Source organism: Rhinolophus sinicus, linkage group LG03 (genome assembly GCF_036562045.2).
Source record: "Rhinolophus sinicus isolate RSC01 linkage group LG03, ASM3656204v1, whole genome shotgun sequence".
In the NCBI taxonomy this organism is placed as follows: domain Eukaryota; kingdom Metazoa; phylum Chordata; class Mammalia; order Chiroptera; family Rhinolophidae; genus Rhinolophus; species Rhinolophus sinicus.
The window spans coordinates 192,891,076-192,907,765 of NC_133753.1; the positions used below are offsets into that span (position 1 = coordinate 192,891,076).

The 16,690-nt window shown below is 48.7% G+C and overlaps 1 protein-coding gene and 1 long non-coding RNA gene across 5 annotated transcripts in view; one reads left to right on the forward strand and one right to left on the reverse strand.

Moving 5' to 3' along the window:
• Positions 1-477: 477 nt before the first annotated feature.
• ANKRD33B (ankyrin repeat domain 33B) overlaps positions 478-16,690 on the reverse strand; it is a 67,980-nt gene continuing 51,767 nt past the window's right edge. For all 3 annotated transcript variants that reach the window (XM_074329075.1, XM_074329074.1, XM_019746028.2), the window contains exons 4-5: positions 14,867-15,007; positions 478-7,111 (exon numbers count right to left, since the gene is read on the reverse strand). In XM_074329075.1, the coding sequence (XP_074185176.1) occupies positions 6,273-7,111; positions 14,867-15,007 (980 nt within the window). In that variant the 3' untranslated portion in view covers positions 478-6,272. The remainder of the gene's footprint in view (positions 7,112-14,866; positions 15,008-16,690) is intronic.
• LOC141570733 (uncharacterized) lies at positions 7,108-14,915 on the forward strand. 2 transcript variants are annotated; one of them, XR_012495180.1, is made up of 3 exons: positions 7,108-7,707; positions 9,595-9,843; positions 12,415-14,915. It is a non-coding gene; the product is annotated as an uncharacterized LOC141570733 (long non-coding RNA). The 2 variants fall into 2 exon arrangements; XR_012495181.1 differs by lacking the exon at positions 12,415-14,915 and adding an exon at positions 11,578-11,681.

The window sequence follows — 16,690 nt, forward strand, 5'->3', positions numbered from 1 at the left end:
CTCATTTGTATAACACATCAAGGTAAGAAAACATTAAAGATGTATTTCAAGAAGGATGCATACATAATCGGTCTGAGGGACTCCCAGTGGGAGGCTGAGTCCCTTGTCACCTGAGACCCTTTGACAGTGTTGGGTTGATTTCTCGTGTTTGAGCATTACTAACATAGCTGTTAAAAGAAAAGAAAATTAATTTTTAAATTCTTTAAAAAGCTCTCCAGGGACACGTTTTAAGTAAAGACATGAAACCAAAGATCATTTACATTGGGTCATTTAGGTAATAGACACATAAACAAAACTATCTTTGTTTCCTCTTACATATGTAAATACATGGCAACATGGCTGAAGGATGCCTGCCTGTCAGTGTGTACTTCTGAGAAGAGGTGGACTATAAAGACATTACTTAAATGTAGGAGAAAGTATTCATGGGTAACTCATGATTTTTAAAATGTTACCATTGAAAAATCAAGTAAAAGTGTATCAGAAGAAGAAAGTGTGTATTTATTTCAATCAAAGTAAGTGACATTAAAAATACTGGTACACATGGTTTCATTTTCTAATTTATACACACTTAGGTTTACTCAAATATCACACTATTGTACCATAAGAATGTTTATTTCATGAGTGGTTTTTAATTCTGTAGCCACAAATTCCCCACATTTTTACATTATCGCATTTTTTCTATACTTTAAAACATTAAGTACAGAATTTGTTAAACATTGAAAAGGGAAAGATACATTCTTTCTGCTGAACAATAGATCATATTTAACTTAAAGATTTACTAACCTTTTGGCTACCAAGAACTGAAGCTGCTGGGGTCACATTTATTTGTAGGTCCCAAAATAGCCCTGAGGTCTAAATAGGAAAATATCTCTTATAAACTAACAAAACTCTCACTTCAAAATAAAACACTATGGAATGTACAGAATTATATCTGTAGTCAATGTTTTTACAATATCCAGAAACCTACCAGATTTTTGGAAATGACAAGGAAAATAGCTTTACATTCAGAAAACAGAGCTTATACCACGCTGAAACGTACCTTGGAACCTGGCACCCAGTGCAGGCCCGTTCACACCCTCAGACCCCCGCTAACTGCCATGCAGAACAATGATTCGAATGAAGAGAACTGAAATGAGAGTAGCAGTTTACTTAAATGGGGTGCATTATTCAAATCCCTCACAATGTTCCAAGGGCTCCACGGGTTGCTGACAACATTTCTGGGTGTAGAGCATCCTTTTACGGTTTTCATCAAATTCTACACAGCTGTGCAATTCCCAACCAGCTTCTAGAACTTCTGCTCCAAAACTGGTGCTAAAGTGCTTCAACATAACCTCCCAAAACTTGAGAAAGCATCAGGCCATCACACGCCACAGCTCTACCTGGAACAGCTGGGTTCGTTCTTGTCTCTCCTACATTTCCCTTAAAAACAACATAAAGGTGCCACAGGATGATGAAACAATGTCTCTCAAAACCCAAGTTGTTCCTTTTGATTAGAGTACCTAACACTTAGGCTCAGGAAACCCCCGGACTTCCTCAGGATTCTACGGTTAATTTGGTGCCAAATTTCAGGGGATTCAGCCCCTCCCCGTGGCCACAGGCTGAATGCCTAGCAGCGCTCACATCTCTGTGACTAGCAATGACCCAGACCTGGCTCTAGGACCTCACCGAGGGGCTCCTATATCAGTCACCTGGGCCAACACCACCTCTCAACAAAAACACCTGGCTTAGGACATGCCGGCTATGTCCCAGGTCACGTTGGCCAAAGTGCTCGCAGTGGGCCTTGGGCTGTCCAGTCCTCCCGAATACACCCCGTCCACGCAGATCACACCTGACAGCCCTGGGAGCCACGGCGAAGGCATGGCAGCAGTCACCTCTGAGAGCACAAAGCCTGGTCTCCTTTCAGGTCATGTGTGTTTGTGCACGGGCGCACACACCTTCGCACACACTGTCCACTTTGGCACAGCTTGCTGCTCAGGGCTGTGCTTGCATGGCAGGGGCCCGGCCTGTCCCCTACATCTTCATCAGGTGGGGTCAGAGCGAGGAAGCTGCATTCCAGGTAGGGGTGGGGTTTTCTATTTCTTTCCAAAAATAACTTCCAGAGGAATTTTTCAGCCCCTTATTTTAAATCTTAGTGAAGAAACACATGAGTACCAGACTACAGAACTACACAGATGGATAAATCAAGTTCTCGATGCCTCGAGATACAAGATGGAGAAGCCAGTACTCGGCGTTCTAAGAAGAACCGTGTCTGTTGCAAGTGCTTTGTGGCTAACAGACCTGCTGTGATGATTTTTCCCCAATTCCGCTTGTTGTCACAAACATGACTTTGTTGTTGTATAAGGAGTAACTGTGACCAACCTTCCACCCTTCCTTTTCCAGAAGACCCTGGCCCTCCGGCAGCTGCCTGGATGAGAGGGGGCTGACGGGAGTCTGCTGCAGGGGAAACCAAGGCCCAGGCCCACAGGAACAGGCCCTGCAGGGCATCTGCGTGCCACGTCCCCACAGCCGAGTGCAGAATCCAAGCAGTTCCCACCATGGGTGGAAAGGGACTGAGGGAACACTTGGGTAGCATGTTAGGATTTCCCCAAATACTGTAAACAAGAAAAAGTGCTGGCACTTTATCATATAAAGGACTGACTGACTGGGAGCTTACAAGAGTTTATGATAAATCCTAACACTACAGGGAACAACTGCATTCTATTAGAATGGAAAAAGAGCGAGCGTGAATCTCCAGACGAACCCCGGGGAAAGACCACCACCTGACTCACAGTAGTGCCGTAACTCGTTTCGCAGAGCAAACTTAGTGAACTGATGAACAGAAGTTCTCCTCTCTGAACGTAGTGTGCACAAGAGGGAAAATCGAGTGCTCGCGTCAGAGGCTACAAGAGACAAATCATACCCACTGCTTAGTCTTGGCTCATTTAGTTACCTCTCAGGGATGCTTCTCTTCATAGCTTGGTGCCCATGAATCTTCCGTGGGGACAGCAGGCTTTGCATCCATTGCAGGACTGGGGTCTGGCCCCACCTCGTGGGATTCAGTTTCACAGACCACAGCTTCATCTCCACTCACGCTGGACTTCCGGAGCCTGGTCACTCCCTGACCACAGGAGGAAGTGAGCAGTGGTGGCCTGGAATGGTCCCTCTGCACCCACAAGTCCCATTTTCCAACTGACATCATGAAATCTATCCTTTTCCACAGAATGAGCCTCGAGTCTTAGGAGTGCCAGCAGTTGAGGTGACAAAGGTATTGCAATGTCCCATCTTCATATTCTGGAGGTACCTCGTGCTGCCGGGAGCCTGTTGGGAGTGGCTTTGGAAAAGTATAGGACCCTGATGTTATGTGCTGCATTTCTCTAACGTAGCCAAAGACGTGGCAAGTGTGGCCTCTAAACACCGAAGCCAGTCCAGATGAACTCTCTCTCTCAGCTTTTCCCTCCTTCTACCCAGCGGTGCTGGGCTAGCGGAAGCACACTCGATTGACATAAGCAGAAAAGCTGTCATTTCACACCACACACCCCAATATCAGACGGGAAGGAGCCAGTTCTAGAGGTAAATGCGACGAATGGCCCATCTGTGTTATCACAGCCACCACGACTCACATACAGGGTGAATTTATTTCTTTATGAAATACAAGAGTTCACCTGCACAGGAGGCAACTGAGAGGCATGGAAGTGACTTCACATCCACCCCAGAGCCAGTTCAGGTACCAGGGTCTGGGGTTTCCATAACCAGGAAATTCAACTGAGAGGCGATTCCCAGACATCGCCCTCTAAAACAGCAGCACTGACCTCATCTTAGCAACGCGTCTTCTGTCTAGTTTAACCATAATTCACGCAAACACTAAAAAGTATTAAAATATACTTCAACTTTCCCTCTAACTATGTTTATATATAAATCCCTGAGAAGGTACCTGTCAACTTGAAATTCACTATTTACAGTTAATAAACATCAGGGGTGCAAGCAGACACCAGTTTCCCCACCCCCCACCCCACTCAGCATGGGGGTGCTGTCATCTGTCAGGAGAACACACTAGGGCTCCCTCCCTAAAAAAAACAGGGGGGCAGGAGGAGGGCTTTGAGCCAAAATTCGAAACCACCTGCACAGATGCTGGAGAAACCCAGCAACACTCACTCTTAGAAGGCATGACAAGATCACTCAGCTAGGACCCCACGTTGCCGTCCTGATGGCCTTGCTTTGCTGCCCTTTTCAGACCTCAGAGTCGTGGGCCAGCGTGTAGCCTACTGTGGAGAAGAAACCGAGCAGAGGAAGAAAAGGCAACGGAGGAAGAAGAGAGGAGGAGAAGGGGATGGCAGGGAACAAATGTGGTGACAAAGCCGAGGGGCTACGTGGAGCGCAGGAGCCCACCAATGCCCCTGACTGAGACTGGAGGAGAGGGCAAGGAGTGACCCCTCCCTGAGTGAGAAAATGCAGCCAGCCGTTCAAAGCAACGAAAATACATAAACATGAAAAATGATCTTAAAAGAGGCCAAATCAGACCATCAGGAGACTAGGGGTGTTTCCCCCTCGGGAACCAGCCCTCATCTCATCCAAGGGGATCTGGCCAATCCCATCTCTTAGGCACAAATACCAGTGGTCCTCTGTAAAAAGTGGGTCCAGACCTCTGTTCTCGTCTTCTTAGGACTTTCTGGAATGAGGGAAAAACTCAGTATAATTCTACTTTAGAAGCTGAATTACTATCACACCTATCTCAATATATGACACTGAGTGTTTGGAGAGGTGAGTATGAGATCCCAGATTCTCACAATCCCAGATGGTGTGAGTGGGAGGCAATAGGGAGTGACCAGTGCCACCCTGCCCACACACATGCACCATGAGTCAGCGGGGTGCTTGTCACAAAAACCAGGGAGCAGGGTTTGACCTGCAAATCCATGGTTACAATCAAGAGCTTCCAAATTTGTAACATGTTTAATCTATAGCTTCCAAGTAGGACACTATTTAAATAAAGTGCTGTCAGTAGTGCATTTATGACAGATACTCTGCAACCCAGATGGCCACAGAGTCCTTAGAATTTCTCAGTGTTTTACAGATAAAAAGTATAGCTAGAAAACGGCCACTGAGAGCTCGTGGCCCAGGGCAAGTCACATCCATGCTCTGCCAAAGCCCCACATTGTGGAAATTCTACAAAGTCAGAGTAAGGATGAACTGAACATTGGGCAGTTGTCAAAGGAGAAATAAAAGTAATTCCACACCGAGGAATCTTTGGAACTGAGTCTGGAGGAGGGAACCGCCCAAACCACTCCAGGAGAGTTTGCCCAAAACAAGTTTGCTTAATAAATAGTCCATTCCAATACCCGTTCCTCTAAAAATTACCTCCGTCTATTTCAGTGGTTTTCACTCTGGGTTCCTTATTTTTGCATCTTCTTTACATTTTGAAGGATATCTGAATCCAATTTATCGAAAAGCACATAGGAGTTAATTTTGTATTTCTAGTAATAATTTATTAGGTTTGCCTCCATTTTATTAAAAATAGTGTTTCCTCTTGTATCTGTTTTTGAATATGTTAAAGCTTTTGTATCCAACTTACCTAAAATCCCTCACTTAAAATGAGTTTGGTCTAGCATACTCTGAAAAAAGGTTTTTCTTCATTATTACTGAACAGATAGGAGAGCTTAAAAAATAAGATACAAGGAAATCCGATTCCTGTATCTCACTTGATCATTTTGCTGTAAAAATGTCTCCATCAAATAGGAACATATATTTGGCCTCACTTAATCTAATAAGCAACACAGGGGTCTGCACATCTACAATGAGAAGGCAAGACCAAAACAGACTGTGAAAAGAGTTCCACAAATCCTGTATGAAATCATAGAGATAGCAAATAATTATTGCTAGAAACAGTATTTTAAACAAAGGGTCTCCAGACAAATGCATTAAAACTGTCTCAAATACAAAGAGCCCCATAACCGGTAAAATGCTGCAAATTTGACCATAATTAAAATACAAAATTATACCGAAATTGCCCTTTGATAAATCGATCTTAAAAATTTCTTAAGTGAGGTTCTAAAGGTAGCCTTTTAGGCATATTGCCCACTAGATGTATTAGTTGCTAGGGGAACCGGTTGTAGGCAAATCGATGTGTGCTATGCCCAGTTCAGCAGCCTGAACATGGTCTGTTTTGAGAGTCCCCAAAGGATGTTGTCCCAGAGCGAGCGGGATGCGCGGCGCGGGAGGGGCGAGGACGGGAGGCGGGCGCGTCCTTCCCCGAGCGGAGGGCGCGGCCTCCCGGTCCCCATCCGCAGGCTGCGCTCCCCTCACGTCCTTTTCCGCCAGCGCACTGCCCGCCTTTCCTTCTGCGCCGCTGCCACCCGCTGCCGCTCCGCCTCTTCCGCCTTCCGCTTTTCCTCCTTGGCCTCCTTGTACCGCCACTTGGGGAGCTGCAGGTGGGCGCTGTCCTTGGTGCTGCCCTTCGGGGGCGCGCGCTCGGGCTGGAAGGTGGGCGCGGGCGCCTTGCTGACGCGCACCCTGGGGATGACCGCGCCTGGCCGCACGCTGCTCGGCCTCAGCAGCGGCAGGGGCAGGAGGCTGGCCTTCCGCGGGGCACCTGGCTGCTGGAGAGACGGGAGGCTGGCTCTCGGGGCCCCCTCTTTGGAGACCCCCACGACCTGGGAGGCCCCGGGCTGCTGCTCAGTGCCCTCCACCTTGTGTCTCTGCTGGGCGTGTGTGTCCAGGTTCCCAGGAGCTTTCAGGATTTCCTGCACGGCCAGCCGCCTTTTCCCCACACGGGGGGAGTTCTCAGGGCACACGGTCTGGCACGCAATGGCCACCACGGGGCTGTAGAGGCTAGTGGTCATCTTGACCATGTGGTCCAAGACCCCCCCATCTTCCAGGCCCTGGCGTGAGCGGGCGCGGGAGGTCATTGTGGACCGCACAAACTCACTGAGCCTCTGCAAGCAGTTTTTGGAGTTCGCCGGCTTCAGAACCCCCTCGGGGGACAGCGGCAGCTCTGGCTTGTACTTGACCCCAAACTGCTCCGGGCAGGGGCGCTCCAGCAACCTCTGGATGAGGCGCACCGCCTCCACGCGCCCCGTGTACGTAGCCCATTCCTGGGGAGACATCCCGCGGCGGGGATCCCTGGCGTGGACATCTGCCCCTGAAAAACACAAACAGGAATGAGTAGAGGCCACAAGAGCTTTTTCCTCCCGTGGGCAGAAAACACAGTACAGCGGAATGAAGCAACCGTCAAACTTCCACAACCTAGTAACAGACCCAACCCCCAGCCCGCTGGAGAGCCTGCATCAGTCACCTACCGTGATTCCTATTAGGACACAACCCACCATTTAATGGCTCGTCTTTCCTAAATAAAACTGCATGAACTCAGCACCTAAATCACAGAATTTTTAAAGAAATAAGATTTCCTGGCTCGCCAGCAATGGAGAGATGACGTGACAACAAAGGTGCTTTGTGAACACTCTGTGATGCTACTAGAATGTTTAAAAATACCAACAGTAACAGTCACTTGCAAAGCACTGTGTGTCCCATTTATTGATCATCTTACTGTTTCCTCACAGAGCTCTCGTGAGGACGGCTACGGTTCTTATTTCTCGGAAAAGCTTCTCTGCTGGGTGGTGAGTTGCTCATGGGTCTGTCGTCTTTACCAGACTGTGGGCTTCTCCAGGACAGGCAGCATCTTGCCTGCTTCCTCAACACCTACTGCCCTGCCTGGAAGGACGCACGCATTTAATACAGGTTTGTTACCGAATGGATGGTAGTCACATGGGCGTCGCGGAGGCCAAAGGGCCTGCCCGAGGCCTGGTTGCTGACAGGAGAAGGTCTCCTGCCTCTCAGCCCCATGCACTGCCCACCCTTCCTCGTGACAGTTTTCTGGGACAACATGGCCAGGCTCTAGTATTCAGGGATTTAATCAAGCACGAATCTAGGTGTGCTGTGAAGGTATTTTGTAGACGTGGGTCACATCCACAGTCAGCTGACTTTAAGTCAAGGGGATTACCTGAAATATGTAATGTGGGTGGGCCTCCTCCAATTAGCTGCCGGCCTTAAAAGCAAAAGCTGAATTTTCTGGAGAAGGAATTCAGCTTCAAGACTGCATCATCAGCTTCTACCCAAGTGTCCAGCCCACTGGCCTGCCCTGCAGATCTCGGGCTTGCCAACTCCCAAAAGCACGCGAAACAATTCCTTACAGTAAATGCCTTCATAGAAGGAAACTTTTAGTATATATCACCCATTGGTTCTGTTTCTCTGGAGAACCCCGACTCCTACATCCTCCAGGCCGCCCTTACACTAGTCTCTTCCTTCATAAATCTCCCCCATCCCACCTTCTACCCCCTCCTAATATTTCATAAATCTCAACTTGGTAGTAAAATGAGAATTAATAAGAAATTGCTGTTCAGTTCATCTTGGTCCAATCGCAGCTCCATATACAGTTAAAAATCATTCAGGATTTCAAGTCTCATTAGTCATATATCTCCTGGCAAAGCAATGTGTAGAAGTGGGGCAATTATCTGGTCTGTGAGCTCCCCAGGGAGCAGGCCTGGCAGGCTCCTGCATTTATATGCCACACAGCCTCAGGTGTCTGAAATGTGATTATCTGGTCAATAAGTGCCGAACTGAGAAGAGCAGGGGAGCCCCAGCAGCCCCCAGGGGCCCCACGGCCCAGGAGTATCCAGCTCACCTGATTTCGGCTGGTAAGGCTCTTAATTCTGTGACACATTAAAGAATAGCCATATTAGAAGAGTGGTAATTATTTGGAACTGGAAATCTGGATGGAACTCATTAGCTAGAGTACAATTTATAAACGGACTGAAATGAAAAGGGGGCAGTAAAAGTGTCACTGCAAAAAATAGATGACACACTAAACCTTAATTAATTGCATGTCACTTAAAAAGGAACAAACTGCAAAATTAAAATCTTAATGAACGCCGCTTGAAAAGAGACATTTTTCAAATGCTAATGGAAAACTAAAGGAACAGCTGTCCAAAGTTTAGCGTGCCTCTTCTGGTTCTTCTTACACCTTTTCAAGAAGAACTTGGTAATATAACGGCCTGGGTGAGTAATTAAAACATAAAAGACAACTACCGATGATGAACACTTCACACATACACCTTTCAAAGAATACGGAAAACTTCCCAAAGGCCACTGTATCCACCTTCTCCCCACGAGATTATTGCCCCCTCACCTCCCAGCCCCACCTCCTACCCCATGTTGTTCCGCCCAGGGCTCCAGTCATGCAGACAATGGTTGGGCGCCTGCCACAGGGTCCGTTTGCTGTCATGCTGAGCGCTGTGAGTTGTCTACACAAAATCCTCTATTTTAGTCAAGGGAGCAACACATCTAAGCAACGCACTCTGACTGGTCTAGCCCAGGGCCTCACAACCTCGGCACTCTTTGCATTTGGGGCCAGATAACTTGTGGAAGGGTCTGTCCGGTGCCTTGTAGGACTTTTAACAGCATCTCTAGTCTCTACCCACTAGATTCCAGTAGCATTCCACCAGTTGTAGAGACCAAAAATGTCCCCAGATGTTGCCAAATGTCCCCTGAGGCCCAAACCCCACCACCCTCTCACAATGAGAATTATGTCTAACCTCGTGACTGCAACCCTGTTCCCCATTTTCCCAGCTTCCCTGTCGGCTGATCGACGGGCCCCACAGAGAAGGCATCCTGCTGAAAGGGACCAGGGTGCTTCCGTCGGCAGCACGGATCTGCAGCCCAGAGCTCTAATGACCATCATGCAGTCATGAGGTGACCAGTCAACAGTCTGGGGGTGGCGTGCTAAGTGGACAGGAGGCAGCCACCTGGGCCTGGATGTCCCAGGGAGTCCAGGGCCAGCTCTGCACGGTGCCTGCCTACTTCAAGACTTCTCATGAGGTAAGAAAAATAGACACTTGTCTTCTTTAGGCCACTGTCAAGTCAGGATTTCTGTTACTTGCGGCAGAAAGCATTCGAAACAGGTGCTGAAGAAAAACAAGCTCCCTCCATGACTCACTCTCAGGGCGCTTTCCTCCCGGAGTCGTGGCCAGGTCCATGCGCCAGCAGGAGGCAGGCAGAGCCCAGGACGCGTCACTCCCTTTCCTCGTTCTTCGCCAGCATCCCATGCTCATGTTACGCACCCTCCGAAGCCCAGCTCTGTCTCCCTCCTGCCCAGAGGCCTTTCCGGTCACACGGGGCCACTGTGGATGAGCCCTTGCAGGCTTCCTCCTCCTCTACCTCTGGGCTGTATCTTGGGCACTTGGGGTATAATGAGTAGACAAATCAGGGTACAGGTCACAGGAAAGAGCCCCTCAGGGGGCATCAGACCATCGGCACTCCAGCCCACTGCGTGGGGTGGGGAGGGAGGAGACAGCGGACTGCCAAACATGCCAAAGAGTGAGTGCGCCCCACAGCCCCCCGGCCCCGAGGGGCCCGCCTTGGAGGACAAACACCCTGGCTCCCCTGCCTCACCTGCACAAGGCATTTCTGACATGTCTTGGGCTGGGTCTTTCTGAGGTTCTGGGCAGGGCTTCCGGTGGCCCACAAGGGTGACCAGGTCATCAGCACACATTGATTCGCTTTCCTGCCGTCTGGGTCTCACTTCCGCATCCCTCACAGCACTTCCTGGGGTCACCTTCCAGAAAAACTACTTGTCCCCAAGTCCTTGCCTCGGGGTTTGCTTTCATGCTACCCAAGCTAAGACGCTGCTCTCGAGGGTATGCAATGCCTGGTTTTTAGCCCATTTTCTGCTTAGTAACTTGAAACTATTTCAACATGGCAAATTCTCAGTTCACGGGGCATTCACGTTTTCCTTATAAACAGAAAGAACCTCTGTCGTGCTAGTATGCTCTTTGGCTTTCCAGAAGCACATGGTCAGGGTCTGCCTAGGACAGAAAGACCGTCGGTCAGTAACACAACGCCAGGGCCTGTGCTCTCTGCTCCTCCCCAAACAGCCCCCCACACCTTGCGCTTTGCTCTCTGGAATCCCAGGAGGTTTCAAGGTTTTCGTTTGCTTGGCTTTGCTCCCCAAATGCTGCGGTTGTTATAGCACTCTGCGGGTATACAGCCAGCTCGCTTAAGCAGGTCTGGAACCTGCCAGCTTCCAAGTTCTGTCTCTCTTCAGAGAAAATCACGTCCTCGGAACGGCTTCCCAGAGCCACTTATTTAAATAGACCTGTCACTTTGGGGCATTAATATTCCACTGAATGAACAGGTTCCACAGCCTTCCTGTGATTCTCAGCAGCAGAGCTGACATTCCTCGGGAAGCCAAAAACCAAAGGGCCAGCAGATCAGCTTCTCAAAACCTAGTTATATTTATTAAAATCCAAAGTTATGATAATTCTAACATTATTTTGTTCTGCCTGAAAGGTAAGATAAGAGCGGATATGTGTCTGTATGTTATGAACTACTGGAAAATGTAAAGAGCTTAGGAGGGGGCACCCAGTTCAATGATTCATCATTTCTAAAAGGAAATGGTTCCTATTGAATATAATGAAATTGCCACTTGGAAATTTGACTCGGGTGCAAAAATACACTCAGGTACAGAATACTGTACTTGAAAAATGAGAATGAGATACACACTTGTGTATGTGTTAATTAATATGTGTTAATACTGGTGCATTTTGCTTTTAGAATGGCCTCAGGATAACCATCCTGTGCTGAGCTCTCAAAATACCTTCCACTACTACACATAAACGCCAGTCCAAAGGAAACATTCAAGCAATCATACCTTTAAAGGCATTTTCTTAATATTGATATATTTAAATGGAAATAAGACAGAAATATTTGTGCAATATTTTTAAATACCTCAATAAGTATCCTTATTGCTGTCCACCAACCCCAGTGAGGACATTCGATGACATTTTTTTTTAAAAATCATATACACACATCTACTGTTAAAAGAAAAATGAAACTCACTTTCCTGAGAAAAAGAACTATAAACTAACTTAGTATTAACAAAAGAAAATGGAAATATTCTAGAAGTTAGACATGACAACAAAAGCCTAACAGGGCAGATCAAAAATTCCCTGAAAAGGTGTCGGATTTTTAATTTAAAAAGGAATATAAAACAAGCTGGAAAGAAGAATGTATATAAGAGGGAAAAGATTCTTTTCACATTTTCCATTTTTGTATCTACATTAGTTACATCAGTGGTTCTCATTGGGAAGCGACTGTACCCCTAGGGGACCTTCGGCAATATCTGGAGTCAATTTTGGTTGTCAAGCCTGGGGTCGGGGCTGCTATGTCACCTTTTGGCAAAGGCCAGGGAGGCTGCTAAACATCCCACAATTCCCAAGATGGCCCCCAACCGCAAAGAATTACCTGGCTCCAAATGTCAGTAGTGTCAAGATTAAGAAACCCCAAGTCACATGCTTTTTAACTAACCTCAACAAGAAAGTTTAGGAATCTCATCACAAGGTTACTTTTCAAAGGGAAAAATATACCATATTTTTTTCATTCATGTAACAGATAATTATTGAACACATAGATTCACCAATAAGAAAACAACCAACACTGACCGAGGGCGTTCCCCACGCCAGGCGTGCGTTCAATGGCTTTCCACATGTGAGCTCATTCGATCCGCATCACAACTTCCTGCAGTAGCTGCTGTCATTCCCTCGTTTTACAGAAGAGGAAACTGAGGCCCAGACAGAGTGTCAAGTGGCTGGGCCTCGGTACAACCGGTAAGCGGAGGAGCTAAAGGTTGAAACCAGGGGTCCCGGCTCCCGAGCTGCATCTGTTGAGCACTCTACTCTGCTCTGGCCACCTATCACGGATGGACACACTTGAGGTCTGCATGAGGATTACTTTAGGCTTCGAGGGGGCGGGGCTCATGGAGGAGGGAGGGGTACACATGTGTTACCCAAATAACTGAGTGGCGGAAAAACAGCACTAGCATTCAACACACTGCGCCTCGGGAGGCCCACCTCTCAAGAGACGCGAAAGGTGTTTCTGTCATCCTGTGAAGGAACGCAGCCAGTACCTGAAGCCTCCACCAGACCCAGGCAGACCCTGTGCCTTTGCCAGAGTGGCTGGAAGGCAACTGACCTACAAACAAAAAGCCTTGTAACTGAAATTAATTCATGGGAAGCATGCACAGATGTGACTGACACCATACATTTTCGGTTGAAAAGTAAATTCCTGAAGTGCTGTACTCAACTGTAACCAGATCCAGAGTAAAAGCCGATGAGGCTTCCTCCAAACACAAAAGCGTCATCACCACCAAACGTTTCAACAGGACGTGCCATCTCTCACCAGTACAGGTCAGGCAGACCCTAAACTCTGTTCAAACGGACGTCTCACTTTTGAAACTGTCGCTGAGTCAAAACCACAACAAATGGGATTAATTTTAATTATGATCTTTTTTATTTCCAAGAAAGCTGTCCTCTATTGAAGCCTCTGTCTTCATTTACTGAATTTATTTATTGTTTTTATAGCATCCCCTAAACCCTCAGGAGGGAAAAGCAGCAGGGGAAAAAACCCAAAGCAAGCTGCACATACTGGTAACCCCAGTATAACCACAAGGAAAATGACAACAGGCTCAGGCTGCAGGACCTTGTATACTGGCCAGTATGGAGACAGCCACGTCACAGACAAGGACAAAAGGCTGCAAAACTGTCACAGACCAGGGGAGGCTGGGGACACGTGACAGCTACATGTGAGCGCCTGGATGGGACCCTGGAACAGAAAGGGGGTATTAATGGAAGACTGGTAAAATCCGAATAAAATGTGAAGTTCAGTGAATAGTAATGTACCAACATCAGCTTCTCAGGAAGATCTTAACACAGGGAGACAAGTGAGTACTGTGTGGGAACTCTCTGCCCTGTCTTTGTCACTTTTCCATACATCTGAAATTATTCCAAAATAAAACTTTATTTAAAAAAAAAAAAGTTGTCTAAACAGAACTCCTAGCCTTGGCGGATGCTTAGAATTCTACTGCTGTCCTCAGGACACTAAGACGGGAGGGGAGATGCCACCTCTCTGGAACTCGCAGTGCCAAGCGGGATTGGCTGAACCCAGTGCCAGGAACAGAAAAAATAAAAAAATTTAAAAAATTAAAATAATGAAATTAAATAATGGCGGCAGGAGCATCTCACACTGATTGAGACGTTAGGGGCTGGCCCTGAGCCAGACCCTGGATGTGTGTGTGTTTTACACACATTTGCTCATTTAATTCTCAAAATAACCCAATGAGGGGGTGCCACAGACAATCAGGATTCCAGTATATAGCGAGGAAAGAACTCGAGCTCAGTCACATGGAATTTAGCTTAGTACTTCATTAACTCTGCACAGCCATTGAGAGCTTACAAAGTATTGTCACAGCCCATCCTCAGGGGGGTGAGAAATAAGTCATCATCCTGTTTCAGAGACTGGACAGGGAGGCTCAGAGAAGGAAGTGCTTCCTCCAAGATGCCAAGGTCATAAAGGGCCAGGGGGTTTCCTGTTGCTCTGAAGCTACAGCCTGAGAGCTTTCCGCATGGTGACTCATCATTAAAAAGGAAGCTGCTGTATACCAGGTCACCATGTGACCCCAACCACAGCAAGCAGCGGAGTGCGGTGGTGACTGGGCCAGCTCCGCCATGCCCGTGCCCACCGTCGGCAGGACGGGCTCGCCTCTCAGAGCCAAGACCAGAACACACATTTCTGAAGAACAGGTATGGCAGGAGGAGGCTAAAGAGTGAGGGATGAGCTCATCGGGGAGCAGGGGGGGTGACAACCCCAGCCTGAAGGTGGCTGCCTTTGTTGTGCTTGTTTCACCGTGAATGGGGACAGCCATGCACCTCAAAGAAGCTATTCTTCGTGGCATCCACTACGTTTTTTTTCTACAGCACTGATTCATCCCTTCAACACATATTCTTTAAGGGAGCAAAATCCGCATTTCCCAGATCCCTGGGACCTCACAGGACAAGTGGAGACATACCTGCTAGCATCAGGGCTCGGATGCACTCCGTGCGGCCCTGCATGGCAGCTTTCATGAGAGCCGTGAACCCGAACACGTTCCTCCTTTCAAGGTCAAGACCAGGGAAATAGTTCAACAAGTAGTTGGTGATGGTGGCGTGCCCTGCAAAGAGAATTGCACATGTGAACTGACCGCACTCCACAGAGAGTGCTCATTCCAGTGAGGCCTCCCTAGAGAGAGAAACGTGGCATGGCCGACCTCCAGGACCAGCCCATCTGCGGGGTGTGTGAGTTTGCCTCTCAGACCACAAGAAAAAATTCTCAGACTCCAGGAAATGGGAAGATACCAGGCCCTGCCTGGTCATTGCATTGCTGTTTCTGGTTCATTCTTATTCCCTTCAGCCGACTCACCTGGGAGCTCAGCTGCCCTGTCACACTGCAAAGGAGGGAACATGAGTAGCCGGGATGCTGCATGGTGGCATGTGGAACTCCTGGGCCAGTCTCAGCAGATACTGCTGGTCAGGGGAAGGTCCTAGATGCTGTCAGCCCCCAAGAGGAGATGCTGGTGCAAACAGATGCAACACTGAAAATGAGTCTCAGGGCCGTTTCCCAGGGCTCCCAGGCTTCAGGGAGAAAAGTCATCATTGCAGCAATGGGATAGGCCAGTGCACACTGCCACCCTCTGCCATGGCTCAGAAGTGCCTCTCTCTCTCTCTCTCTCTCTCTCTCTCTCCCTCCCTCCCTCCTTCCCTTCCTCCCTCCCTCCCTACTTCCCTCCCTCCCTCCCTCCCTCCCTCCCTCTCTCACACACAGTGTTGCTACCAGCACCATCAGCCAGAAACCTAAGCAGGTGAGAATATTCATTTGAGAATATAGATGTCCCCCCTTTGTCGCATTGCACTTCCAAAAGTGCACTGGTTTTCCACTCATTCTGACCCTCGCAGGTAGGGTGAGAAAGGAGAACATGTAAAAAGCAGCATTCCCAGGGTTCTCCGGGCTCACCTCCAGGAAGCCAAAGTGCAGAGGGAGAGTTGCTCAAACAGAGCTGGGCCACAAAGACACGCTATTGGATCAAATGTCTGTGCTGCCTGCTGCCCACTGGCCGTACTGCCTAAGTCCTTGTGTGAAATGCCACGCCGCCCTCCCCCACTCCCGTCCCCTAGAGCAGGGTCCCAGCCTTGGATCTAGTGACGTTGGGGCGCGACTGTTCTCCGTGGTGGGGTGTCCTGTGCACTGTAGGGTGTTAGCAGCACCCCTGGTCTCCAACCACTAGATGCCAGTAGCAACCACACTCCTCCTGCCCAAGTGTGACAACCAAAAATGTGTCCCTCCAGTGTCCAAATTGCCCCATTGAGAAGCACTGCCCTGGAGGCTAGACTTCATTTCAGGACCAACCACACCAAGACAGCTTCCTCTCTTCCTCACCTTCACCCTGCCCCCAACCGCCCACCCGGCAGGCCCCCTCTCAGCTGCCATCTCCATCGTGGCCCTGCTGGTGGCGGCTAACCTACCCTGAGGAGTGGCAGCAGGCTGCGGAAGCCCTGCTCGGCCCAGGTGGCCGTTCTGGGTGTCCCCTGGTCTCCATCCTTGCACACTGAAGAGCCAGCTCTCTGAAATGCCCCCAGTCATCCCCCCACAAACATGTGCCTTTGGAACCCCACTGTCAGAGTTGCAGGTAGGGGCCTCCTGGGCATTGCAGTGCCCTCTCTGTCCTTAACTGGGTACCACTCCCTCCCCCCAGGGAGGCCTGTGCACCGCGGAGAAGCCCCAACCACGAGGCTCCTTCCTGGTTGCTTTCAGGAAGGGCACTGGGTGAGATTTGGGAAGTGTCAGGACGCGAGGCCTC